This window comes from Culicoides brevitarsis, chromosome 1 (genome assembly GCF_036172545.1).
Source record: "Culicoides brevitarsis isolate CSIRO-B50_1 chromosome 1, AGI_CSIRO_Cbre_v1, whole genome shotgun sequence".
Lineage (NCBI taxonomy): Eukaryota > Metazoa > Arthropoda > Insecta > Diptera > Ceratopogonidae > Culicoides > Culicoides brevitarsis.
Window position 1 is genome coordinate 22086329 of NC_087085.1, and position 27549 is coordinate 22113877.

At 30.7% G+C, this 27549-nt stretch overlaps 4 protein-coding genes across 4 annotated transcripts; 2 read left to right on the forward strand and 2 right to left on the reverse strand.

Annotated features, from left to right (window-relative positions):
- Positions 1 to 1155: 1155 nt before the first annotated feature.
- On the reverse strand, positions 1156 to 13594 carry LOC134837087 (limbic system-associated membrane protein). Its single transcript, XM_063852401.1, has 12 exons — positions 12774 to 13594; positions 10015 to 10123; positions 4481 to 4624; positions 4214 to 4414; positions 4015 to 4101; positions 3868 to 3902; positions 3200 to 3285; positions 2924 to 2985; positions 2262 to 2359; positions 2012 to 2133; positions 1598 to 1949; positions 1156 to 1517 (listed from the first exon to the last, which is right to left on the reverse strand). Exons 2-12 carry the CDS (start codon positions 10070 to 10072, stop codon positions 1326 to 1328), a joined length of 1437 nt encoding a protein of 478 aa, XP_063708471.1. The 5' UTR covers positions 10073 to 10123; positions 12774 to 13594; the 3' UTR covers positions 1156 to 1325.
- Positions 13595 to 14850: 1256 nt separating this feature from the next.
- LOC134837968 (ragulator complex protein LAMTOR1) lies at positions 14851 to 16267 on the reverse strand. The gene is made up of 5 exons (XM_063853365.1): positions 16112 to 16267; positions 15846 to 16015; positions 15716 to 15786; positions 15513 to 15649; positions 14851 to 15328 (listed from the first exon to the last, which is right to left on the reverse strand). The coding sequence occupies exons 1-5, from the start codon at positions 16187 to 16189 to the stop codon at positions 15236 to 15238; spliced, it is 549 nt and encodes a 182-aa protein (XP_063709435.1). The 5' UTR covers positions 16190 to 16267; the 3' UTR covers positions 14851 to 15235.
- Positions 16268 to 16308: 41 nt separating this feature from the next.
- On the forward strand, positions 16309 to 18128 carry LOC134837967 (GDP-Man:Man(3)GlcNAc(2)-PP-Dol alpha-1,2-mannosyltransferase). Its single transcript, XM_063853364.1, has 2 exons — positions 16309 to 16632; positions 16703 to 18128. The coding sequence occupies exons 1-2, from the start codon at positions 16616 to 16618 to the stop codon at positions 18117 to 18119; spliced, it is 1434 nt and encodes a 477-aa protein (XP_063709434.1). The 5' UTR covers positions 16309 to 16615; the 3' UTR covers positions 18120 to 18128.
- Positions 18129 to 20061: 1933 nt separating this feature from the next.
- On the forward strand, positions 20062 to 27284 carry LOC134837454 (fibulin-1). Its single transcript, XM_063852828.1, has 24 exons — positions 20062 to 20065; positions 20723 to 20979; positions 21178 to 21340; positions 21515 to 21683; positions 21740 to 21855; positions 21987 to 22019; positions 22718 to 22903; positions 23510 to 23698; positions 23826 to 23938; positions 24001 to 24247; positions 24309 to 24374; positions 24436 to 24510; positions 25400 to 25420; positions 25477 to 25521; positions 25629 to 25720; positions 25797 to 25833; positions 25897 to 25952; positions 26010 to 26066; positions 26127 to 26211; positions 26273 to 26392; positions 26460 to 26535; positions 26602 to 26655; positions 26711 to 26947; positions 27035 to 27284. Exons 1-24 carry the CDS (start codon positions 20062 to 20064, stop codon positions 27195 to 27197), a joined length of 2661 nt encoding a protein of 886 aa, XP_063708898.1. The 3' UTR covers positions 27198 to 27284.
- The last annotated feature ends 265 nt before the right edge of the window (positions 27285 to 27549 follow it).

The following is a 27549-nucleotide window of genomic DNA, read 5'->3' on the forward strand; positions in this document are numbered from 1 at the left end:
ATTCATTACAGTAATAGAACCATTCTTAATTTCTTTTATATATATAGTTGAAAAGATTTTCAAGCTTGAATTTTAATTAAATAACTTTTTACTAGGGACTCAAATTAGATAATTGCGATAAAATTATTTGCTAATGTATATAAAATATCTACAACGAATTAAATTTTAGTTTTAAAGAAAATTATGTGCAAAAATTAAGAAACAAGTATTATTTGCAAACTCAAAGACATTATAGAAAATAATGCATAAACGGTTGTGACCTATTATGAATCCCATGCAAAATAATAATTATTATAGTTAATTGTTCCTACCACATGATACAAAAAATATTAAAGTTTTAACTATTATTACATATATTTTTTTTTATTATTGAATGAACAAACGAATGGGTGAAAAAAACAAGACCCTCTATTCTATTCTCAGAAACATTTAACTTTTAAAAATAAAATACGGATAACAATTGAGAAAAAGTTTCAACATTGAATATGAGTTTAGATCTCTTTTATTTGCTTACTTTTCGATTAACATCTTATAATGTCTTAAAAAGGGACGACGCAGATAAAACAATAAGAATCAATTTAAAAAGAGCGATAAAAAAGATAATAAAATTATATTGATTGCATCCCCTAATACTATGAAAATGATGAAAACTAAGGAATAAAGAATATTACTGCCCAGAGGAGTTCTTTCAATAGACCGAAAAATGATTTCCGAAAGGTTTTGTAAATTTACTTACTTTTTTGTAGGAAAAAAATTAACTTGAGTTGGTTATTTTGCAAATGAAACGAAAAGAAATCGAACTTTTACAAATGAATTAGAAACAAGGAAGAATTTTAAAGTACATTATAAACCACAAAGATACAAAATCTGTATTTTCCAAACATGGTTTGTGTCATCAGAAGAAAATTAAAGAAACTCTTAATAAATTTTAGACTTATTCTAGAAAATAACTGGCTTATGTATGACTTTAAAAAAAAAACAAGTAGATCTTATATGATAAAGTGTTTGTAAATAAAGATGAGAACCATGTTTCTAATATCTCGAAACTTGAAATCAGTGTTTTTCATTCCTTCATTCATTCCTCAAAAAGAAACTAACTAATAATTATTTCTAATAATTTTTATTTTTTGCTTATTTTACAATCTATTTTCCTAATTCATACTGTTACAATCATCATATGTCTATTAAGTCTTTAATAATCAATTATGAAGTGTATTTCTGTAATTTTTTTCTTAGGGTAAGTACATTTTCATATTTTTTATTTAATTTTTTCATTGAATTTTTATTACATATTACTTTTCCGTTTGCCTGCAGAACATTGACATCTAAAAATGGTTTAAATTTATTCCTAAGAGACAATATGATTTAAGTAGTAAGTACACTAAAACTAGATTTTTAAAACATGCGTTGATAGTAATAGCAGTTTGATTTCCACTTGAGATAGAACTCATTACGTATTCAAGGTCGTCCAAATTGTATTCGTAGCCCCGTGTATAAAATTGATGAATATCACTGATCTGTAAAGTGGATGACGTTACGTTTAAAAAGGGATATTGTGTTAGATGAATTTTTTAATAAGGCCGATGGAAAAAATTACCTCGTTCCATCCGTACATATTCCGTGCCTGCACCATGGCCTCATACACTGAATTATGGTCAAGCTTGCGAATTAAGTATGACATGACAAAATGTGTTTGATCCAACCGTATGAGAGACGGTACCAATATGATATCATGCCATTTCCCAGGATGCTGATATGTGTCATTCATCATTAGCTTTCTGTAGAGCAATTTAATTTCGTCTAGCGGTGGAATCGATTCAATTGTCCAAGTCAAGTTGTAACGGTCGAGCGTATTGCTGTACGCGGGCGAAATAAACTCTGCAGGTCCTGGTCGTCCCGATACTTCAATATATTTTTTTGTGCGTCCGAGAGCGTTGTCTGCTACACAACTGCAATAAAATATCAAAGAAGAAATTAAGTTACAGTTTACGATAAATTGATGAAATTTTACCTGTAGTTTCCGAAATCAGATGATTGAAAATTTTTAATGCTCAGAATATACCGGTCGTCCTTTGAATGCATCGATCGTCTGTCTGTCGCATCCAATAAGAACGAGTTTTGATACCACAACATCTAAATTAATTAAGAGCAAAATGGAAAACATTATCAATACAAGTCCACGGTGGTGTGAAAAAACAATTAAAAGTTTAATTTTATATATTTTTTTTTTCTGTAGCACTGAACTGTGCCGAACAAAATACCTCAGAGTTGACATCGCCATGAACGATACAAACTAAATTAATGTCACATCCTTCGGCGGCATGGACCCAATTTTTTTCAACTGTGATATCGGGCGGAGCTGATGACATAAAACAATCAGACAGAATTTTAGTTTTGCGAATAAAAATATTATTCATGTGCAGTGTACGGCAACAGAAAGACGAGAGAAAAAGTGATGCGAAAAATAGAGAAATAACAAAAATGAAATAAATGTAGGGAAAAAAAAAGAAAAGTTACACGCAACACATTCGTACTATTTTAATTTAATATTTTTTTTTAAAACAAAAAATGGTAAATATTATGTTCCTCTGCAGATACTCTAAGGGATTTTTAAATAATGTCGACATCTAGATGCATGTTTCATAATAATTGTTGATTTTGACTCAAAATTTTTGACATGAAAAAAATTAATTAACAAAATGATATATTACGGAGCGAGTGGTGAAAAAATTTCCCTTTGAAATAAAGAATCTAAGAAAAATTCGCGAGTATGTTTCAAATTTTCATTAACAAATGAGCATCACGAAAGGGCAGAAAAAAATTCGTGGCGTTAAAACAAATTATAATTTAAAAATTATATGCTTAATTAGCCGAGCACTGTCCATATTAGCACGAAAGTATATGATAATTAAATGACACTCACATAATACTGTTAACTCAATGTCAGTATATATAGGATCCCGGACACCATTGTCAGCCGAACACCTGTGTGCAGAAAAAAATGGAAATAAAGATGAATGCATGATTATTTTTTATCCACAATAATGATCTGTGTGTTTCGACATTTCAGGATTGATTATATTCATATTCATTTGGTTATTTATTTTATATTTTATTTACTAGCACTTTATTTTTGTATTAAATGAAATGAATTTTGTGTGTGTATTTCAATAAAATGGGAATAAATTTGTTTATTTACCTATAAACACCAGCGTGATGGCGTTCTACCCGTTCTAGTACTAATGTTGAGCTTTCTGATAGATGCGATGTGGTTGGAAACGAATCCTGGGACATGTGATAAATATTAGGTAGATAAATCAATATTTTATTATCACATTTTTTTTGTTCCGTTTATAAATTTAAGTAATTATAGTACATTATACAATAATTTTATACAGAGGAAAAATGTATCAAACGTTCAATTCTTTCATAATGTGAAACAATTTTTCGTATGACATATTGTGAGGTAATTATATAGAATTTAATATACATACAAATGTATATCGGACTAATGATTATGGTAAATATTATAATAGATTAATCGATGTAAATAAAATGTAAGTTTTGTTGATTTTTTCGAATTACTAACGATTACGGTTATGTTCATTATTGTAGGTTCTATGTGTTTTTCCATTTTTTTTTTATTTTTATTTGAGGAGCAATTTTCTGTTTGGATGAACTAATGAAAATTAACTTATTTTTTCTATCAAAAAAAAAAGTGTGTGATGAAAACTTTTCGAATTTGTAAAAAAGGGGTACTTAATTAGACATCCCTCCTTTCCCAAGTTTTTCATAAAAAAGAACACGCTTAATTGCTAACTAAGGCACGAAGCCACATGTAACCGTGATAAATGTTTGGATTTTTACCTTCTTATGCCAATAAATTGTTGGTACAGGATTTCCTACAACAAATAGAATAAAAATAAAACAAATGAAACGATTAATTGTTATAGTGCCTCGAATTACCATGTAGAGAGTCTCAAAAATATTAATTATAGTTTTCGAAATACGTACCAGATGCTTTACATTCTAGCGTTACTGTGGATCCTTTTCTAGCAGTAACTTGACCGGTTTCAGGCACGGCACGCAATGTTGGAGGAACTGGAAGTAATAAAGGGGTTTAAATTATTTTATTCTATCCCTTGTTAAAGAAATGTAATAAAAAAAATCCAGTAACACTTATAAATAAATCAAGATATTTTCTTCAACCTACCTAATATTTCGAGCGTATGCACCTGATCTTTACTCTCCTGGTCACCTATCTGACAAACATAATCGCCTGCATCTTGTATTTTGACATCTGAGATTTGTAAATTGTAGCCGTCAACTAGTTTTAAACGAGGATCCCGAGTTATCATCAATGTGGCAGCCGTCAATACGGAACTACCTCGTCTCCAAAGTAGAATATAGGAACCTAATTAACAAAAATGAAAAATCATCAGAAAATATTAAATTAAAAAATTAATTAACGTTTTTATACCTAAATCCTGCACTTTGCACGGTAATATGATCGTATCACCAATAATGGCTTTGTATAAATGTCCTCGTGACACGAATTTGGGTGCCACTGTAGATTCCATATCAGTGACTGATATATATGCCTCTGAGAAGCTTTGACAAATTCCTACAAAAATAGAAAATACAAAAAGATAAACCATTAAAAACTGACCAAATATTTTGCTGATAACAGCAGTTAGGTGTGTTTTTTACTGTTATGCATAATAATTTATTTTTACTTTTTTTTTCGTAGGTACGTTGATATTTTTTTTTACTTTGGCGAAAAACTTTTTGAAGTTTACTTCAAAATCAAACTTTTCGTTTTGTACTTGAAAATCTTAATTATATTTTCATAAAAATTCGTAACTTTGGTGACTTTACCAAAATAACTTTTAGTTGTGTGTTGCCATAAAAGGTTATTACTTTATGCCAAAACGATACTCCCTCCCAACTAACTATTTATGAGTTTCTCCATACCTACAATTTATATTATGATGATGATGGCGGTTTTATCCAAGAATTTTACAACTGTTATTTATATCAAAGCAATAGAGTCGAATGTGAAATGAAATAAATAATAGATGGTTATAAGCTTTCACATGGAGAACCTCCTTTTTTTCCTAATGTACAATTGCCCCCGCTACACACAAACGACACCGCATTATAATTTTTTCAGCAGAAAAAGTGTGTCTACATTCTAACTAGAAGCCAGAGAGGAAAAAAGGCAGGTTGAAAATATAAAGATAATATTTCTGAATGTGAATTTGTAGCCAACAATGGCGCAAAGAAAGAAAATTAAATATGGTCAAAATGTATGTCAACTCGTAAAAGTTAATTGAAAAAGGAAATAGATCATGAACATAGATAAAAATAAAGAGGAAAGCAGAAAAAATCGTTTTTTATCCCACAAAATTATTTTAATAAATCAGGAAGTCGCCACGGAAGCACTATGGATGAAGTTTATGAATTCAGCTAAAGATTCTCTGCGCATACAAAAACAACACCACTAAATAAATAATAAGAAAATTGCAAGCAAGGCTTTGCAAAAAAACATCGCCATATATGATGTATGATGTTGATGGTGGCGAACAACAAAGTTCGACACAATGTACAAAGTTTGAGTAGTGCAAATATTTTTCTTATTATTTGTTCATATTCTGACTAGGCATATGAATGTGAATGTTTCTTTAAAGTGAACAGATAAGCATTTTTTAACGGAAAACTTTTTTTTTGTTTGAGATGAAAAATATTTCAAAAATAATGTCATTTTCTGAAAATAAAATAAGCAGTGACATTGTGAGCCAAATTGAATTTGTGTTGATCAAAGATTTAATCAAAAATTTAAATAATTTTTTCCATTGATTATAATGAATGAACAAAGGAAATTAGCAAAAAGACAAAAAAGGCGAGAAAGAATGGCAATATAAAATGTAAATCAAATGTTATTGTTCTTTATGTGAAATTAGATAAGTTTGTTGACATCGTGGGAGTCAACATCCTGCGAAAAAAACAGCGTCACATAATTTAACCAAACCTTAGCAGTTATCAAAATGTTCTATTTTTCTGCGTTATCTTCTTTGTCTTCTTTTTCTTGTACTTGTCGCCAAGAATAGACAAATATAATAAAAAAATTCTTTAATAATTTTTTACATTCTTTGCTTTTTCCTTTTTTTCTAGTAGAGGTACCCATTAAATTTAATTTAAAAAGAAAGTATTTTCATTCAAAACGACCCCTTAAAAATTTATTACATGGTACACGGGCGGGCAGCAGCACAAACCTTACATAAGGTAAAAGAAATAATAATATTTTTGTAGACAGAATTTTTCTATTAAAATATTAAAAAAAAAGTGTATGGGTGCGATTGTTTGTTGGATTGTCGACAGAGCCTGAAACTTGTTAAAATAATAACAACAAGAGAAAAAACGTTAAAAATCCATTAATTTCCTAAATTACCTTGAAGTAGAAATGATATGCGCGTTAAAATAGATTTGATTCCCTTAAATTAATAAGCTCGAAAGAAAATGGCCAACAAACACACAGTCTTACAATCAATGCAGAAAAATATTTAAAACGCTTATTTATGGTAATGGGCTGCATTATTACTTTTATTATCTCAAAATTGTTGAAATATCTAAATTGATAGCATATATCACGGAATTCAGTGTAACGAAAAAATTACAAGGAGAACGGACGATTATTATTTTTTCGGATCTGTTTTTTCTCTAATTTTTTATGAGAGGTGGTCTGTTGTTTGTTGCGAAATGATTTTTTAAAAGTACTTTTAAGACTTTTCCCTCATGTCAAACAATATTGTGCGTTCGAGTCACGATGACTCAATATCCCTGCCGTGTATCCCTATCGTGTCAAGCAATAAAAATTTTAATCAATCAATACTTTTCATATGCATATATTACATAATTTAAATTGTATTGCCGGTGCTGCCTTGTATTTGCTGTTATGGGGTGTTTTGTAATCATGGCAAATATAACGGGACAAATTTGCTATTTCGTAGTGCATATTTATATTTAGTGCTAGCGAGCTGGCGTGAGTATGTCATATTTGCATGTATTGAATGTAAATGTCGACAATATTGTTGAGCCACTGCTGGTTGCACAAAGTCAACATGCAGTAGCAAAAGCCATACTTTGATGATCGGAATGATATCATGAATACTACAAGTCCAGAAAGAACATTTCACACAGCCATTTTGACTATTCAAAGCCAATACAACAATCGAAAATCTTTTTGATTTCTTCCTACGTCATTTTTTGAGAAAACATTTTTCATTAAAAATAAAAAAAATAAAATTTTTAATTTATTTTTACGAAAATTTTTTATTATTTTAAATAAAATTATACCAAAATTTTTCTAACATTTGAGGTGCTCCTTGATATATCTCCTTGAGTTTTCACAAAAAGCGAGTAGAAGGAAATCTAAAACATTTTTGATGATTGTTTTGGCCTTTTGCTGCATATTTGACTTACGATCCTTTCGCAGGAAAGTTATGACAAACAACCTCGTTATTAGAAAAGCTTAAAGTGTAACGCCTGGTTGTTCAATTTAATCAATTGTCTTTTTATAATGTTTATTTTGAGAAATTGCTGAAGCAACATGACACGCTCACATAAAAACATCACCGTCGTCGTCGCTCGATAAGGTTCGATAATTTTTTACCCTTTTTGCATTTTATTACCACTTTAGTTCTTGATGACGAGACGGGTGTGAGTGTACGGCCAAGCATTTCAGAGTGCTGTGCTATAATATTATTGTTTCTCCAGTAGTGTTTAAATATCAACAACTTACAAACGATAATGCTCTCAATGGTAATATAAAAGTCTATGTAATTGATTACTAGCGTGATTAACTACAATTTGTACATAAATTAATCACCGTTTGTTGTATAATTATATTTCTATCAACGTGCATTATTATCGTTAGCCAGTATAAGTATTACAAATGTCTATTAGATGAACACCAGAAGGACTCTGTTGTATAATGTACGAAAAAAAATAGTAAATAATAAAAATAAAAAAAAGAATCAAATAAAACATGGTGATGGTGGGACTTTGCATTATCATAATGTAGTGTATTTCCAAGCATTGAAATTACTGTTTTTTATGTCGCCACATCATTTTAGCACCTTAATTTGATATTTAATGGTAGGTGCAACTGACGACGATGCCTACCAATGCCGCACGAAAAGCAACAACAATAGCAAGAAGGGCGCGTATAAAATTCACATTAGAAAGTGTGATTTTGTAGTCGTTGTAGGTGTATTCAATAAAATAAAGTATGTCCTTCCGTGAAGGGTTTATCAACGTTTAGATATTTTTTTCTGTCGTGCCAACTTATGAAACGCCGAATGGAGTTGCGTATTTTTCTTGTAAAAAGTTGGGGATTCTAAATGACGGTAACTTTAACGATCCCATGAGTATAAAAAGGAGATTCAAAGCTTCTGTAAAATTATTATTATTATCATTTTTTTAAAGAACTAGTTTTCTTGCAAAATTTCAGACAAAATAAATTGATATACTTTAAATGTTAATGAATATTAAGATTTGTTTAAATTATTATAATTGATAAAAATGTGTTTAATAATCAAAAGTGTCAAAAATTTAAACATTCCATAAATGGCATAATAATTTTCACTATTTTAAATGTTAAAAAGTGTATATCAATTATATTTTTAACTTAGTATAGGCAATCTAATGAAATTATATACTTTTTGTCATTCATTCAGATTTTGACAAAAATACAGGAAGAACCTTAATCTAAATCTTAAAAAGTTATATTGCCTTATATCGATTTTGACTTAGAAATTTGTCAATAACGTACAAGAAAATTAATTTAATGGAAAAAATCTACATGTAAAAAAAAGCAAGAAAATTAATTTTTATTTTATTATCACAAAAACTCAAATAATTAAGTTTAGTAGACCCAAAAATGATAAAATATCAAAAACATAAAAATATTAAGATTTTTTAATAAAATTTCATAATTTTGACAGTTTTTAATTAAAATGTAAAATAATTTAGCTTAATGATCAAAAGTATTTTTTCCTTTAGTTGCAATTTTTTTCAAATCTGTGAATAATATTCTGTGTTTGAAACAGATACAAATAAATGTATTTGCGTCAGTTATTGAAGTAATGTACAATTAAATGTTCGATGTTATTTTACGACTGTTTCTTTTTTTGAACATTAGTGTATGTCAACTGGTTTGAAGTACATTTGAATAGCAATGATAATAAAAAGAAGGAAAATAAAAAGAAAAATAACTGATAGTCGTACGCTCCAACAGACCCTAATTTGATTATTATATAATGGATAGTAGTGGAGACGCAAACAAACACAAAATATTTTACGTTTCCCCACCTCAGACTATGCATCACTTTGGTTTTTATGTTCCTTCTTTTCCTTGCGAAGTTGTCACATTGGCGAGGTGGAGAGTGAGTGACTCAGTGGAGCAGTTCGTATACTCTGCAGAAATTATGTTATGGTAATAAGGTGTGCTAAAATATATTTATGTGTGTTTGCTTGCACAGAATGGAGTGCGAGAGAGATGGTTAGACGACGATAGTAAAATACCATTGAAAATTTCTGTGACTTAAAAAGAATGATAAAATTTTGAAGCGGAAATATTTAGTTATCAATTCTTTTTTCTCTCCTTTTTTTTGTTGTACGCTGATTATGCTGGGTGGGTTGACGCCATCCATAGCAACATTTAAAATAGAAAATATAGAGAAAACAAAAAATTTGAGTATAAATGTGCTAATTAAATACGGGCACGAAGATGTCGTAAATGTCTCATGGATAATAATGGTATCCTTTTTTCTATTCCATTATTTTTTCTGTTAATATCCACCGTTCTGTCTTTAAATATCGTATCCAACGGGGTTAGAGCGGTTTAAAATGGAGCGCACAAAAAAGTTTTATGCATAACAGTATCATCGGAGGAAAACCCAGATATTATAATTTGCTTCGTGGCAGAAGAAATAAAAGAAAAAGTTTACTTACCATAATTAATCACAATAAATATAATTCGTAATTGTCTAGTGCTTATGTCGATTTTCATTTTGTTTTTTTTTATAAAGGGTCGCAGCTACTGTATATTTAATTGTATTGACTGAAATGAAATAAAAAAAATGAAGGAAAAATTTAATAGGTTGTTAAAAAAATCTTATTTGCTATTCTGCTTTTTTTGTGCATGAAAATTATTATAATTTTTATTTTTCAAGACTGCAAGCATCACACAAAACAAACAATTATATTTCATAAAAATATTAAATAACAAGAATTAAAAGTTACTTTTAGTAGCAAGGCAGTCAAGCAGTTGTTGACGGTGGTGTACAGCAGAACTTTTTAATAAGTCCACATAATTAATGAAAAGACGACAAAGTTGATGAATTACCAAAGAATGAAGGATCCTTATTCATTATCTTCTAGCAGCTATTCGGAAATAGAAGGGGCGTCGAAAGTTTTTAATTAATTAGTTCGCATCAGTAGCCAAAAATATTATTAGAAATTGCAACAAGTTAGTCTTCCGCCCGCCATTCGCTTTGTTCGTCGGTATATTCGATATGTGTCGGCAAAATCATTGAACTTCAATAATTGATTTAATTCAGTAATTTACTTTTTCCTTACACTTCATTTTTCTTCTATTTTATTATCCCTCAATTGCATAAAAGCAAACTCTCTTTCTGATTTTTCGTTTTTTTTTTCATAAAATGTAGAAGTAAAGATGATTTATTGAAATTCGTTTCACGTTTGAAAAGGAAATGCCAAACATAGAATTGAATAGAGTAGTTTTCCTTCCTCCTCCTTTTGTACGAAATTTAGTTTAAATTTTAAATCATTTTTGTCTGGATCGGCTGTGCACGAGAAGAGATTTATAAATGTGTGCAGATATATTGAAATATCATTATCATCAACTTTTAGTATTAATTTCAAAAGTGTGTATGCGCCTGCATGGAGTGAAAATTCAAGAGAAAATGCTACATTTGTGAATTTTTATATCCGTTCCGCACAGCGTACAACGCATTTCAAAATTGATTTAACCCAAAAAGAGATGAGAAGAAACGAATTGAATCTGCTTTGATTGAAACATAGTAAAAAACTTCTGTATTTGAATGGAATTTTGTAGTACGTACGTTGCTTGTTGTTATATTATATTCATGCAAATTGAATACACACAAAAGTGTTGTCTGAAAGTTTGATACTTAATCTGATTGAAAACAAAAATACTTTCAATGATTTTATTTACCGAAGTAACCATCCTGTTCAAACTTTTTACGTCGCTTGCTGGACTTTTCAACAATGATTATTTTTTTACTCGGTTCACGATGAACACAAACTAAAATGATAAACTGAAAGCACGGATTTGTAATTAGGTAAAATTTTTAAATGAATGCGTTTGTCAGGAAATCATAATTATGTTTTACCAGCTACAAAGTTTGTTGTCAAATTGATTGATTTTTCACAGTTGATTTGCAATACGAACTTATTAGCTACGAATAATACCAATGACTTTATGATATTAATTTTGTACCTATTAATTTAAAAAAAGTAAAATTTTAAATAAGTCCTAAAAGCCGATTCAAAAAACCAAAAATATTTTTGATTTCACAGACATTTAAAAATAGCAATTTTTATTATAAAAAAGAACATAAATTTTGAAAATTAAATAGAAGAATTAAATATTTTTAAAGATCATTTATTGATCATTTTTCTTTGAAAAATTTGAAAGCTTAAGGAAAAATATGGAAATAATTTTAACGAAATTTTTATTATTCTCGATTTTAGATATTTTCTAAAAAAAATATGTATAGGCGAATAGGAAAATCGAAAACATTTTAAAATATTCTATTGGCCTAAGACGAAACCTTTAATATTTTAAAATCTCTCAAAGTTTATCAATCCTAACTCTTTTAAAACTTTGACATGCTCAAACCAAAAGCTTTATTTCGTGTATGTATTCAAATACGCTAATTGTATATATTGAAGCACGTAAAATATTTCTGGCAATCGTTATACCCGAGGGAAATAAGAGATATAAAAATGTAACTTGTAGAAAATAAAGTTAACTTAAAATATTATTCAGTTTATGTTTGAAGGTACAAAACTGAAACTGACCTAAACTCAGTTGTTATTAAAATTTTATTGAAGAAACTTTTTTTTCGAGAGCTTGTTAGACGGATATTAATTTAGAAAACTGATAAAATTTCAATCACACCGGAAAACTGCTTGGAAAGGTTTTCACGCAGTTCAACATATTTTTATACGTCCATAAACACCCGCAGTTTTTGAATGAATGTCTTTTTTACGTGTCGTAAAAATAAGAGAACGAAGAGTTTTTTATTACCAAACCGAAACAAAGAAACACAAACGCAAAGGATTGGGAGTTTTCACCTCTTGAAGGTAAGTTTAGACTGAATTGAAGCTTAAGAAATTATTATTTTTTTTAAAAGTGTATCTTTTTAGACTACAAAAGGATGAGAAAAAATACGTAATTTTTATTCAAATTGATAAAGTTTTTCATAATGATAATATCGCACTGCTTCATATTCTAATACGCGAATGTCGACATGGAGAAAAGATAAAAACTTAGAACAACGCACAAAAATTTGGATAAAAAATAATGTGAACGGCGATGAATATATTACAAAAACAACAACAACAACAGCCGTCTTTTGCATGGAGCAGAGGTTCATGTTAATTTTTGGAGAGCATAATCTCAAAGTTTGTATTGATTTACTTAACTACCTCAGTTTGCTTACCTGTTTTTATTTGTATCTATGCAAAGAGTGTGTGTTGGTGTATATAAGGGTTGTAGGTCGCAATTTCGCCTATAATATACTGCTATTATTTTATTATGTATAAAATATGTAATTCAAAAATCCCGCAGACTTCCACAAAAGTATGGTATATTGCTCACTATTTTGTTGATGGCTTCTAGCTCGGTATGATATATGATGCGAGCTCGAGTGTGTGCTCAAATGCGTATCATAAATTTTCTTAACGTCTTATTTTTTGGTTGCCAAAATTCATACACACATCGGTTAGCTATCTCAAGTGAGTTTGGTTTTGTAAAGATCTCTAGCAATGGGACATTTTATTACACTAATAACATCCATTTGTTATGAATGGTGAGCTTTAGGAAATCTGCTTCGTCGAAACAATCTGCTCACACATCGCATTGTGCGATTCGATAAAACTCGTCATTTTAGCAGCACTGATTCTTATCGTCACTTCTTGCTTTTTATCTCGGAAATTCAGTCAGATTTTCTTTTAATTAAAAAATAACATGTACAAGACTAGTAAAATTCACTGCTGCGCGCGGACTCGTACAAACAATATTACTTTCTATTTGGAAAATTCACCATCAATGAAATGTTTGTTTTTTTCTTATCAATTTTCGCTTTAGATAAAGCATTTTTTCACTTTTGCTACACTTATTCTGATACTTTTTGTGCCTGTAAAACTATGTAACCTGTTTTGATTATCTCAAGTAATTGAATTTTTGTTTAAAATAGACATATTTTCTTTATTGAAATTGTTCGCTGTAAATGGAGCTCGCCACAGTGTTTTTTTAGCTACATCGTATGTAAAAGCTCATAGAAAACTAAAATCAATCGCATCGGTGACTCGGAAGTGAAGTAAAATTTTCGCCTTGTATCAAAATTGAAAGCGGACGTACCTTATTTTAATTTCGACGATTCGTAACTGCTCTGTATGCATGGAAAACGCATAGGTATATGGGTTGTAAGAAGAGTCTTGTACCATGGCGAGCGCACACGACTCGGAATGGTATAAACAGATAGAGGTGACTGATTTCTTCTGGCGCAAGCGCTCGCCTGGCCTTTCTCAGATATGTGGGTATGTATGACGGCGAGTTGTAGAACAGTGTAACCAGCAGCTTGTGTGGCACATAGGCGTGCTGCAACTAAATCTTTGGCTCTGTTTTATGTCTGTGTCGCTCTCTACAAATATTTTGGAGTGATATAATAACAAAGGTAGCACAGTAATAACAACATAGCAATAATTCAAATGGAACGAAGGAAAGAAACGTCTTTCTTCTGTGCTCCTTACATTATCCTTAGACCAAATATTTCCCACTTGTATTCAGCCGCGCGACAATTTTTTTTGTTATAGAAATTTATGCATGTAAAGCGTTGGCCTAACGATAATGAAACAGTTTAAATGGACCAATTAGACTAAAATAAACAAGAAAAAGAAGATATTGTAATATATGAATGTACAACGTTATTATCCATTTATCTAGATTGAGGATGGCATTATGCTGTTTAAGTTATTAAAACTTAATTTTTATTTTTCAATTATTTGCTTTTTGGATTTTCATTTGAGTTTGAAGCAAAAGTTTTTTGTCGAGTACTTTTTTGAGTCGAGACGGAAATGTGCCATTACTGAAATTAATTGAATGACCGGCACTTTTTTACGAATCAAATGCCTATGGTTATTTTAAGGACTTGCTAATTCAATATTGGTTGTATTCAAAGCTGAATATTCCAATCAATTTATTTTTTTTTTGGGAAATACATTTTCGGAATGGAAAAAATATTAAACAATTTATTAAATGAATAATAATTAATTTTTTATCTGATGAAAATCTGAGTGATTTCAAAGCAAATTTCTGCATTTAACTGCAGAGCGATCATAATCGTTAAAATTATTGTTAATTGAAATTGTTGATCTGAATTGATTTGTCATTAATTTAAAGTGCCCTACGTACAGAGCTCATATTCGAGTATGTCTAAATAAAGTCACATTATTGAAAATGGCATGCAGACAAATGATTTCAACAAAGGATTACATATTGAACATTAATTTTTTTTATTCTTTCCATCCTTACAAATGTAAATTGTTTTTTTTTATAAGAAAATATTAACAATTATTTAAACACATATTCGCATGTTTATACATCGTTTTTAAATTTAAAAAAAGAATAGAAGCTTAGCAATTAGGATAATCTTTATATTTGACGGTACTGTACAAATTTAATTATGTTGTGCTTTTTGCGCTATTATATATATTTGTAAATTCAAAATGACTTTTTAATTAATTAAAAAAAAAAATAAAGATTTTGGAAGAAAATATAAAATTTATAATATAGAAAATATGACTTTAGTCAAATTTATATGCTTGTATATAAACTTTGTAATTATTTGTTCATCGAGAATTTCGCAAGGATGCCGAACATTTAGTCTCGGCCTTTTATTAGCTAAGGAATACGGAAGGGCACCACCAAGTCTTCCTTGTGTTCAATTTTCATTTCATTGATTGCAGTCGCCAGCGATGACACACTCGTTTTTATCTGTAAATAATTTTGAAATTTTAGATTTTAATAACGCTGTCGGATCAAAAATCCTGCAAAAAATTTTAAATTTTTTACGGAAAAATTATTAATTTTGATTTTTAAAAAATTAGGTATTTTGAGTTTGGATCCCGGTTTTTGAATATTTTTTCCATCTCTAAAGTGATGCCTTTATGATACTTACAAGAAACAAGTCTTCATTTGAAATAGGCACTGATGCCAAAACTAATTGGGGATTGGGAATATCTTTTAAAAGACCAGAGTTTTCGGTTTTCGGATGGTTCACCGTATTCCATAATTGGGCAATTTTATGTTGGTACGCTACAACAAAAAAAAAACAAACATCAAAATAATCAACATTTGATAAAAATATATATATGTTTTTACCATTATAACGATCATTGTATTCTTGAGGTTCTAAAATGTGTGAGTCCATGGCTGCAACATCGATAATATTCCTAAAAAATTCCAGGGCAAATTAATTTTAAGTGACTTTAAGATGAAAACAAAAACTCACGTTGCTGTATCCTGTACAATAATATTTAAAGCACTTTGTTCTTCTTTTTTATTTTTAGGCAAGGAATTGGGATATTGATCCAGAAAGTCATCCGTTTCAGATGTGCGAATAGCAGGACTACTGTTGTTTATTGAGCCAGGCAACAAATGTGTCCTTTCCGTCGGTTCATTCTTTGAAAATGGAAATAATTTAATTAGTAAATATTAGGGCGTAAAATCATGTAAATGGTAAAAACGCATTTTTCGGTCAGTTAGACGTGTGCTTACCTGATTTCCTTCTTCCTTACAGCCAAAACAACATCCTAGATTGTTGAAAAAGTCCACCGTTTTGTGAAAACACTCCATAATTTCTTCCCTTTATTCGATTTGTAATGAAATGTTGTTGTTATTCACAATCAGCTGGCAACCCAATGCATAATGCGGTGATATTCTAGTCTGACCTAGTATACAAAGATCGTCATTCATGCATTTTGTCAACATTTGATGTCCTATTATCCTAATTATTCAATTATTTATCGACCGAAATTGATGTGAAAATGCATTTCATATTTTAATTCTCACCTATTTGACTGTCTGTATGGCGTGACAGACTTGAACGTGTGAAAAGTGCACTTTAATCCGTTATATTTCATGACGACTTTGACAACTTGCTAAATAAAAACACGTATTGCTGAGCAAACAAAGTAAACTTAGTCTAGAAACTAGAATAACATGCGATTTATGGGACTTTTGAAGCCGCAATAGCATAAGAAAATCTGTAAAAACATCACAATGAACTCTGAGAGTCTGTAAGTAGCAAAAAATGTTTGTTTTGAAATACAAATTAAAGTTTTTCAATTTTTCCATTATCAATTACAGGCAAAACTTTATCATTTTTGTCGGTAGTTTTGCGTTTTTTGCCACGTTAACGTTCTGCATTTGCGTCAAGTTGATTGTAAGATCACGACGAAAGGATGCCCGGAAGGACACGAACGTCAGTTTGCACGTCGGATTCTTCCATCCTTACTGCAATGCCGGTGGTGGCGGAGAACGGGTACTTTGGTGTGCCATACGATCGATTTTGAAGCGATACAACAAAGTTAAAGTAGTTGTTTACACCGGAGACGTTGATGCACCTCCAGCGAAAATTCTTGCCCGAGCTAAGAACTCCTTCAATATCGTGCTGGATGCCAAACGCATAGAATTTGTCTATTTGAACTACAGAAAATGGGTAGAAGCCGAAAAATATCCGTACTTTACGTTATTGGGTCAAAGTATTGGGTCCATGATGATGGGATTAGAGGCGCTAATCAAGTATCCGCCAGATATATTTTTCGACACCATGGGATATGCTTTCGTGTATCCAATATTCAAGTATTTCGGAAAATGTCCGATTGCATCTTATACGCATTACCCTACCATCAGCACTGAAATGCTAAAGAGAGTGCAAAATCGAGTTGTTGCTCACAATAATAGCAATTACGTTGCTACCAATCCCTTCCTGACCTGGATAAAGCTAGTTTACTACCGGATTTTTGCTCGTCTTTACAGCTTCGTGGGACGCAAAGCTAATGCCATTATGGTTAACTCAAGTTGGACGGAAAATCACATTTTGAATTTGTGGAATGTCCCGTACAAAACTCATCGCCTTTATCCACCGTGTGAAGTTACGCATTTGAAAAATTTACAGCCCGCACACTTGGACGATCAGATTGTCATTTTGACTGTCGGACAATTTCGTCCCGAGAAAGATCATCCACTCATGCTCCAATCCATGTACGAATTGAGGACGTTGCTGAACCATAACGAAGCCCTTTGGAGCAGAGTAAAACTCTTGATTGTAGGATCTTGTAGGAATGAAGCTGACGAAGAACGCGTAAAAAACATGAAAGATCTCACAAGACACTTGTCACTAGAAAATAATGTCGAATTCAAGGTGAATGTCTCGTATTCGGAGCTAATTCAATGTTATCAGTCCGCCACTATCGGCATTCACACAATGTGGAACGAGCATTTTGGCATCAGTGTCGTTGAATGCATGGCAGCAGGACTCATTATGGTAGCAAATCGTTCGGGCGGTCCCTTACTGGATATCATTGAGACATCAGAGGGTAGTCGGACCGGGTACTTGGCTGTAGACGCAATGGACTATGCCCATTGCCTTGCTGCTATTTTATACAATTCCAAAGAGGACAACGATGCAATTCGCAAACGAGCTCGTGCTTCAGTTGACCGATTTTCCGAACGTGAATTCGAAAATCAATTTTTACGCATTGTCAGTCCCTTGTTTGAATAAATAAATATTAATTAGTAAACTCTTGAATTTTACTGGAATTCCAATATTTACCCAATCCCCTTACTTAGTTTTCCAATGACATTAATGAACAGCGCCTTTTGAAATTTTGGTGCCCAGTACAAATCTCACATGCAGTCACACATCAGCTGAGTTTGACAGTAAACAAAGGACGCTGAAATTAAAATAAATAATCGTAAACATGAAATTAAACAAAAATTATTTGTCCTCGAACATGCATAGTGTGAACAACGACCACGGTTATCAAAAGGACTACAGAAAAGCTTGTCAAGCTTTGGCCGAAAGGTGTGAACAGTTGGAGAAGGATAATCAAAGATTGGCTTGCAAGTAAATACCGCATCATGATATCATTTTTTTGTGCTTCTTAAATTAAATTCTAATATTCAGACTTCAGATGGCTAAACAACTTACCAAACAGAAATCAAAAGATGTAGCGCTACTGAAAACCAGACTGGATTTCCACAGAGATGAATGGCGAACAGCGGGACCAATAAATTAAAAAAAATATGTTTCCAATTACCTATTTTGTATGATCTGAAAAAAAAATAAATAAATAAGTTTATAATATAAGGCCTCAATTCTTGATTTTTCTTCTCATTCCTCATATACAAGGAACGTTTTGTTTAATTAAAATGTTAGAGTGGTATGAACTCAGAAAAAAGATAAGAATTCTTATCGTAACCCATTAAGCAAACAGACACAAAAGATGCATGACCCTTAAAAAATGTTGCTCTTCCAAGAATTCTCCTTCATGCACGTATGAATGAAATGTAGAATATTTTTATTACCCTACATAAGCTAATCAAGCTACACAGAGGTAAACTTATCTATGTATGAAATAAATAACTATACTTGGTTAAATTTACATAAGACGTTAGTGTTGAAATTTAAAAAAAAATTGAATTCGAAAAACTGTTGCCAGTTCAAGAGTTTCTCACAAGGAGGAAACACGCGATAAATTGGTCTGTTCTTAAAAATATAAAATACAGTCACGGAACAAAAGAGCATACCTTTTACTTAAAACTACCATTATCATACGTACACGTGTTTGTGCAATTATTGAACGGTTGAAAAAGGAAAAAAATATTACGTTTATAACAATATCCTGGAACGTGAATTATTGAAGTTTTGTGAAATCTACCATTTTAGGTCGAGGCTATCGATCTATAAGGATACAATAAAAATTTAAAAAAATATATAAAATTCTGTCAAAGAATGATTTGATGGATTATTAAAAAAAATAAATACTAAAAGTGCAATCATTTTAAAACAAAAAAAAATAAAATAAAATAAAATGAGCAAAAGCTACACAATTTCATTATTAATTTTAATTTTATCCAAGTTTTTTGTCACTGGAAATGGTATGTTCTCTTATTTTCTCCTTCATTTCTCTTTAAAGTTGTAGATCGTAACACGATAACATGTTCTATGTCAATAAAAGATAAAATCATATGTTTAAGTACCAAACATTCTTTATCGCGTTTCGGAAGTGTTATCTATCTTTTTCCTCATATTTTCTACCAATGTAGAATCAACTCAAAGAATGTGTCTACCAAATTGACATTATTATGTGTGAACCGAACGACACGACAAACTAGACCTAATTACCTATATTGATTTTCAAGATCACTGCTTTAAATTAATTATAAAGTGAATTGATATGATATAATATTGGAGTAAATAAAAAAAAGAACTATATTTAGTAAAAGACACATGGTGACTTGTTGTCGTAGACACAATCGAAACCAAAAGTTTTAATTTATAATTCAATTTGTTTAATGACCTTTGTGACATCAAATAATAAAATTTGTAAACTATACTTATAACTATACACTGTGTGTAAATTATACTTTCGTGATTTATTCTATCTTTGCTAAATACCAGCGTCTCCTAATAGATTTATGCTTTCAAACAAGGAATTACAATGAGTACGATACAAATTAACATAAGTTAATCAAAATATGTTTCACATAATAAAATCATCATTAATTTCATGCGAATCCTATTTCGATGGTCATTCATTAAGCATTTGAGCCACGCCAAATTTATTTATATCTTTTTGTACCAAAATATTATTTATCTTTTTCTGAAGAGAAAATTAAAAAAAGTATTTTGAAATACTTTTTCATATAAGATGACCAAATTTAAAAAATTTTTGACTGATCATCAATTTTTTTTGTTTTTTTTAAGTAAAAAATAGAAATTTAAATTTTCCAAGGAAATTTTCAAAATTTGGGGCTCATAAAAAAAATATTTGTTCTATGTCCCCCCACGTTACTGTTCAGAATAGACCAAGTTAAAATAAAAATTTTAAAAACTCAGTTCGGTGTTAAAATAATTTTGGAAAAAATTTAAAAAATATGAAAAATTTTAAAAACCAGTTATTTTTAACTTTTTCTGCCCCATTGGATTTTTGAATTTTCAAATAAACAAGGGACAAAAATTAAAAAAAAAAAACCGAAGCGAAGATTTTTCTTTTTGGAATTCAAAGTATTATTTCATGCTTGAAGGAATTTTGTTTCTTTCCCAAAACGCATTGTTAGAAGTTGAAAAAGTTTTCACAAGAAAAATTACATTTGTTGCAGACATTGCAATAGATCAAGTTGTTTCATTATGCTGTAACGAAGGAGAACGGTGGGGCGTTGAGCAGAAACATTGTTCCTCATTCGACAACCGTGTAGATGTGGCCGATGAGCTACAAGGACTTTGTCTGTCTACTGTTGAAATTTGTTGTTCAAAGCAACATCAAATATTCCAGTGTGCTGCCGGCCAAATTGCAGCCAAAAATGGACTTAGTTGTTTGAGCCAGAATTCTTCTACCACAGGAAGTGATTTCTTCAAGGTTAGTTTTCCAGCAGATGAATTCTCTTGTTGCTACTATTTTTGTTGTTGTGTAAATTTGCAAACTCATGATGTAGTAAAATTTACATAATAATGCGACAAAGTTGTAAATTTTCCGTAATTTTGCATAAAATACATTTTGTAGTATTAGACTAATTTGGGACTTGTAACTAAATAGATAATGTTAATTTTTGATTAGAATTGTTGTGAGTCATGCAAAGTTGGATTATTGGTAGCCTCAAACAGCAACAGATGCTCCTTGGATCCATTCCATTTTGGAGCGCCTTGGGACGAAGCTTATTACAACTGCTGCAATGAAATTATTCCAGATGACGAATTTATTCTTACAGAGGAAGACGAAAGTAATTAAGTATTAAAAAATTATTAATTTATTTGTCGACTCTTATTTCATTCTTAATCCAATTTATTTCTGACAACTCTATCATTTGGAATTTCACTTGAACAAAATTAAGTGATTGAAGCAACATATCTCAAGATTGTTCTTACTTTGATTTGCAATTGCACTTAATTCACAGAAAACCTTTGTCAGAAATTCGATAAGCTCTGTACGCAAATTTGTGAGAATACGGACCACTCGTACGTGTGCTCTTGCTACGACGGATATGTTTTATTAGAAGATAAGAGAACGTGTGTTCCTGCTGGAGATAGCACCGAAGATAATGACGTTAATTATAATGGGTCTGAGTAAGTTCAAAATTGAAATGCTTTTAATAAGAAAAGTTAACACTTTGGTTTTGCAGTTGTCGCAAAGGTTACATGAGAGACCCGAAATCTAAAATATGCGTGGATATTGATGAATGTGCTACAAGTGACAACGATTGCAACCCAGAGGAGCAAGTCTGCTTTAATATAGACGGTAAGTAAAATAAAATACGGTAAAATATTTTTCATTTCGATAATTTTTCATAAAACAAATCCAAATTAGTTAAAAAAAAAATGACTTTTCAAGTGATTTCAACGGAAACTTTTATCAATTTTTTTTTTTAGGATCATACAAATGTCTTAATGTCTTGGAAGCCAGTAATTGCTCGGATGGATATAGATACAACGTGAAGGTAGAATTTTTTTTTATTTTAACTCACTTAACGATGCTTCTTATGCTAAATTTATAAGAGATAATTGTCTATTCATTATGTTTCGCGTTCTGAAGCGAAATATAATATTTCCGCAGTCAATTAAGTATTTTCTCTCGTATTTTCCATACGCTCATCAACATCGTTGCCGTACATTTCCAGACAGAAACATGCCAAGGTAACAAACTTTCACATACACATATTTAAATTTTAATTGTAAGATCCCGCTTGAACATACCGCATGCACTTAATGTTTAATTTACCATCTTTTACTTTCAAAACCGCTTAATACTTGTCGCAAATCATAACCATTTAACGTCATCACCGCTAAACTTTTAACATGCACTAACGTCCAAACGCATGAAACACTGTAGATGTTAACGAGTGCCTTGAAGAACTACATAATTGCGAGCATAATCAAAGGTGTTTGAACACGAGAGGTGGTTTTCTCTGTCAAAATAAAATACAAGAAACGTGCTTATCAGGGTTTGTGTACGACGCGACAACTAAGACATGTCAAGGTTTGCAAATTTTTCTTTTTACTACTTAAATAAAATAATTACTATTTCATTCATTGAATACTATTTTGTGCCGGTGTTTTCATGTTTTATTAAAATTACAAATAATACTTACACACTCTTTTAGATATTAATGAATGCGAGCTGGAGGATGCTTGTGATCCAGGATTCATATGTCAAAACGTTGTGGGATCATTTGAATGCATTAAGCGAGGACAACCAACCTCGAGACCATACATCAGTGGTCATCTTGCAAGCCACTCGCAAAAACCATGTGCTCTAGGTTTTCGTCGTCATAAAGATAAATGCATTGGTAAAATTTTAACTCAATATTTAGAAATTTTACTAAATATTACTATAATTATATATTTAATTTTAGGCCGCGCCAAATGAAACTATTAATAGTTTTGTCCGGTGCCCCATTTTATCAAATATTACCGTTTTTTGGTCTTATTTCATATAATTTTAAGAAATTTTGAAAAAAAATGCCCTCCCCCCTCATTTCTCAAAAATTTTGGACAAAACTATTGAATTTTATTTGGAGCGGCCTTAAGAATTTTTAAATTATAAAAGTTTCTTGAAAAATTATAAAAAAGAACAAAAACGGTCTTTTTCGAAGAAAATTTTTAATTCTTGTTTTGCCCAACTTACTTTTTGGATTCGGGGCATTGGACAAAACTGTTGATTTGCATTTGAAATAGCCTTATTTGATGATGATGCCTTATTTGATATTAAAATGTTTGCTATTAAATTAATTTTTGGTATCATTTTAATATTAATAAGAGTTATTTATGGTTCTGTAAAAAATGTAAAAGAAAAATCCATTTTTTTCCGTCAAAATCGAAAAAAAGTCAAATACCTAATTTAATTTAATCTTAATATTTTTAATTCTATGTTGATTAATTAACTTTTTTTTCAGACATTGACGAATGTGAATCGAATCCATGTGATCTCTATCAGACGTGCCATAATGAAATTGGGGGCTTCCGTTGTGTATGCAAAGTTGGATTTATGTTAGACCCGAAGACGAAAGCCTGTGTGGACATAAACGAATGCCAGATAAACAATCATGAGTGCTTGGAGTCGCAAAGATGCGATAATACAATAGGTAAAACCCTTTAAAATATTTAATAGCAAGTTCATTCAAGTTTTTGTTATTAATAAGGCTTTTCTTTAAAAAACAAAACATAAAGAAAGAAGTTGTTGCAATGTAAAGTTTGGTTTTTTTTTTGCAGGAAGTTATACTTGCATTCGATTGCAGTCATGCGGAACTGGATACACATTGAATGCAGAAACGGGTCAATGCGATGATGATGACGAATGTGCTCTTGGGCGTCACAATTGCCAAGTATAATCGAACTTTCTTAGGTTTTCCTCTTTTTATTCGAATATAAATTTTTTCCAATTTAGTTACCATACGAGTGTCGCAATACAAAAGGGTCATTCAGATGTGTTTATCCTCGAACAACTACGACGACGACGACAACTACCACTACAACCACCACTCGTAGGCCACCAACTGTTTCTACGAATTCCCGGAATACATTTACATCTTCTAGAAGTGCCAACAACTATTGGCCTCCTCCAACAACACAAAGATCCATCTTTGGCTTGTGTGATGTTGGCTTTGAACGAAATGCTGCTGGTGCTTGTGTTGGTATGTGTACATATTTTTAAAATTGTTTTTCCCACAATTCTTATTATTTATTTATCAAAAGACATCAATGAGTGTGAGTTACGTAAAGGAATTTGTCAACGCAATTATCGGTGTATCAATACGAATGGTAATAATTATTTCATTTAATTGATCGAATAAATTGTTTCACATTTCACGTTGCTCAAAAGGTTCATACCGGTGCACGCCATTGATTAATTGCCCTGGTGGTTTCATGGCTAATCAAGATGCTACTCAATGTATAGGTAATATTTTTTTTTACTTATTTTCAGTGGAAACGCCTGGTACTTAATTTATACCAGAATTGTTTTTCTCTTGCAAATTTTATCGTGACCTTTTTATTATCAGAAAAGAAAAAGTTGTCATCAAGCGATAAAAATGTACAATTTATTATAACTCATTTATATATGTTCGTTCAAATTGACATTGGTTAATGTTTCCTAGTAATTGAATAGTCCTCTTAGTTTTTATTTTATACGGAGGCATGAAAAATAATTTTATGATGATAATTTTACAACAAGCACTGTATATTGTAGCTAATTCAAATTTATAATATTTCTCCACTTTTCGCTCTTACATGCCTAATCGTCTTCTGCGAAAAAAAGCTCAGTAAACTATATATCTTATTTTTAACTTCCGTATGCCACAGAAGAAAAAATTGTATTTTATTGCCACATTTAAAAATGCATTAACATTTTCTCCTCACTTATCTTCGTGGTTTGTTGTTTTTTTATGGTGATGTCTTTACTCAAATTCTACCACTTATTGTCTCTTTTTCAGCATTAACATGGCAGAGACAGATTTTTAATATGTGAACTATATAAAAATAATAAAAACATTTTAAAACAAATGCATTAAAGTGCCTCTGTATATATCCACCATATTATCTACTAGCAAAGTGTTTCATAAAAAAATTAAAGGAATTATTCATGCAATTTGTTATTTTTTTTCTCCAGAGTTTTCTTTCGCTTTAGGGACTAAAATGAAAAATTATTAGAAAACTTTTTTTAAACTTTAAAACAAAACTTCAAGTTTAAAGGCACGTTAAAATTATGAATTAAACCAGAATTATTTGTAAATTTGGAGTGCTTAAAAATGTTTTAGCTTTATTAAATCTTTATTTTTTTGTTTTAGATATTGACGAATGCGCTACAGGTAATGAAATTCAATTCTTGTCTAAATTTTAAATAATTTTTTTTTACACAAAAAAGGAGAAGCAAACTGTGGACCAAATCAAATTTGCAAAAACAAACCCGGTATGTATACAATGACGTTATATACAAATATTAGCAGAACAATTAAGAGTGGATACTTGATATTAATGGGTTTTTATTGTTTTCTTTTAATCCGTTCCGAACAAAAGGTGGTTATTTGTGCAGTTGCCCTCCAGGACACGCTTTAAACAAAGATCAACGTTGTGAAGACGTCAATGAGTGTGAAAGTTACAAGGATACGGTAGTAAAAATTTCATTAAGCTATTGTGCAAAAATTGACCTTTTTCAAATATTAATTATATTTTTTTATGTGCAAGGTTTGTCCATCAAATGCTGTCTGTATAAATACGATTGGTAAGTTTTGGATAAAAAATTAATTTAAAAAAAAGCTTAAAATGTACTTGGTTCAACTTTTAGGATCGTTCTTGTGTGACTGTAAACTCGGATTTAGAAAGAAACATGCAGATGATAAGGTAATTTGTGTATTTTAAGGTTTTTTTTCTTTTAATATTTTTAAATTTTCTTTGTAGGTTTGTGAAGATATTGATGAATGTCGAGAGATTCCTGGATTGTGTCATCAAAGATGTGTATGTTGCTTTATTTCGTAAGAAAATATGCCTCTCTAAAATTAAAATTAAATGTTGCAGATTAATTATTGGGGATCATATCGTTGTGGATGCGAACCTGGTTTTAAATTAAATGAAAATAATCGCACATGTGACGACATCAATGGTAATTTGAATTTTAATCCTATCCTTTTTGTATTCGTTTAAAAAAAACGTTGCTGTATTAGAATGCGAGGTTCACAAAAGTTACGGTTTGTGTATGGGACTTTGTCAAAATACTCCAGGCTCATATAGTTGTGCTTGTCCTCCCGGATTTAATCTCGGTTCCGATGGAAGAGTTTGTGAAGGTAATTTGTTTTCATTATTTTTTGTTTTACATTTGAAAAAAAATTGCTCGTACACAACCGGAAATAGATATAGACGAATGCGCAACACACAACATTTGTAATCAACGAAATGAAGTATGCACAAATCTACGAGGAAGTTACAGGTAATACAATTTAGCGAAATAATGGTTTTTTATGATATGTACAAGAGATTGGTTTTCCCTTTGCAGATGCACGAGAATCGACTGTCCATATGGCTATTCAATCGATGCCGAACGTAAAAAGTATGTTGACACGAATAAAATAGAAAAAATGGACTCATCTTTTTTTTCTTTTCAGTAGATGCAAGAGAAATGATATTCGATGCGATTACGGTGATACAGATTGTTTCCGCAAGCCATCTTCCATCTCCTACAACTTTATTACGTTGACATCAAATATATCGGTTCCGCCAAAAGGAAGGGGGTTATTTAATTTGCGTGGACCAAATTGGTATGAAAATATTGATTTTGATTTGAAAGTAGTTCGGGTGGATGCACCACCACACGTTACCAAAGCTACGGAAGAATACTTCAGGTACGGCTTAGCCAAACAATAGACACCTTTTAATTATTCATTTATCCACCTTATACAAAATTTTAAATTTTCTGACACATGTTCCAGCATGAACAAGATGCAAAATGAGGTTTTCCTAAATTTGGTGAAATCGATTCAAGGACCGCAAGACATTGAACTTGAACTTAATATGACAGTTTTCCAGAACGGAGTTGCCAGTGGATCAAATTTAGCTAAAATTATCATTATGACATCGGAATATACTTTCTGATTAAATGATTTTTGAAATTTTATGAGTAAACTAAATTTAGTTTGTAGAGAATATTTTGATACATTTGACTTATCGAAATAAAAAATATGTACCTATTTTTCCATTTCATATAATTGAATTTAAATTTTTCAATTTTCAAACACTTGTTCCACTGCAAGTTGGATGATTTAAAGTTTTAACTCTTTTTTTTTAACCGGAACTAAAAATATGAGTTATAAAAAAAAATATATATATTTTTGTTGTGAAAAATATTCTGCAACGTCATTTTCGTAATTTCCTCTCACGTTATGGTTCATTGTAACAGAAATAAAGCATGTGAGCAAAATAATAATGTTTATCAAACTAACCATTA

Excerpts from the sequence above, each read along its gene's own strand:
- LOC134837087 (XM_063852401.1), bottom strand. The coding sequence starts at position 10,072 with ATGAAAATCGACATAAGCACTAGACAATTACGAATTATATTTATTGTG. Across the intron at positions 4,415-4,480 it reads GTGCAAAGTGCAGGATTTAG|GTTCCTATATTCTACTTTGG; the intron begins GTATAAAAACGT and ends TTTGTTAATTAG. Across the intron at positions 4,102-4,213 it reads GCATACGCTCGAAATATTAG|TTCCTCCAACATTGCGTGCC; the intron begins GTAGGTTGAAGA and ends TATTACTTCCAG.
- LOC134837968 (XM_063853365.1), bottom strand. The coding sequence starts at position 16,189 with ATGGAGTGTTTTCACAAAACGGTGGACTTTTTCAACAATCTAGGATGT. Across the intron at positions 15,787-15,845 it reads ATTGTACAGGATACAGCAAC|GAATATTATCGATGTTGCAG; the intron begins GTGAGTTTTTGT and ends GGAATTTTTTAG. Across the intron at positions 15,650-15,715 it reads ATACAATGATCGTTATAATG|CGTACCAACATAAAATTGCC; the intron begins GTAAAAACATAT and ends TTTTTGTTGTAG.
- LOC134837454 (XM_063852828.1), top strand. Across the intron at positions 24,375-24,435 it reads TCGGTGTATCAATACGAATG|GTTCATACCGGTGCACGCCA; the intron begins GTAATAATTATT and ends GTTGCTCAAAAG. Across the intron at positions 26,948-27,034 it reads GCTACGGAAGAATACTTCAG|CATGAACAAGATGCAAAATG; the intron begins GTACGGCTTAGC and ends CACATGTTCCAG.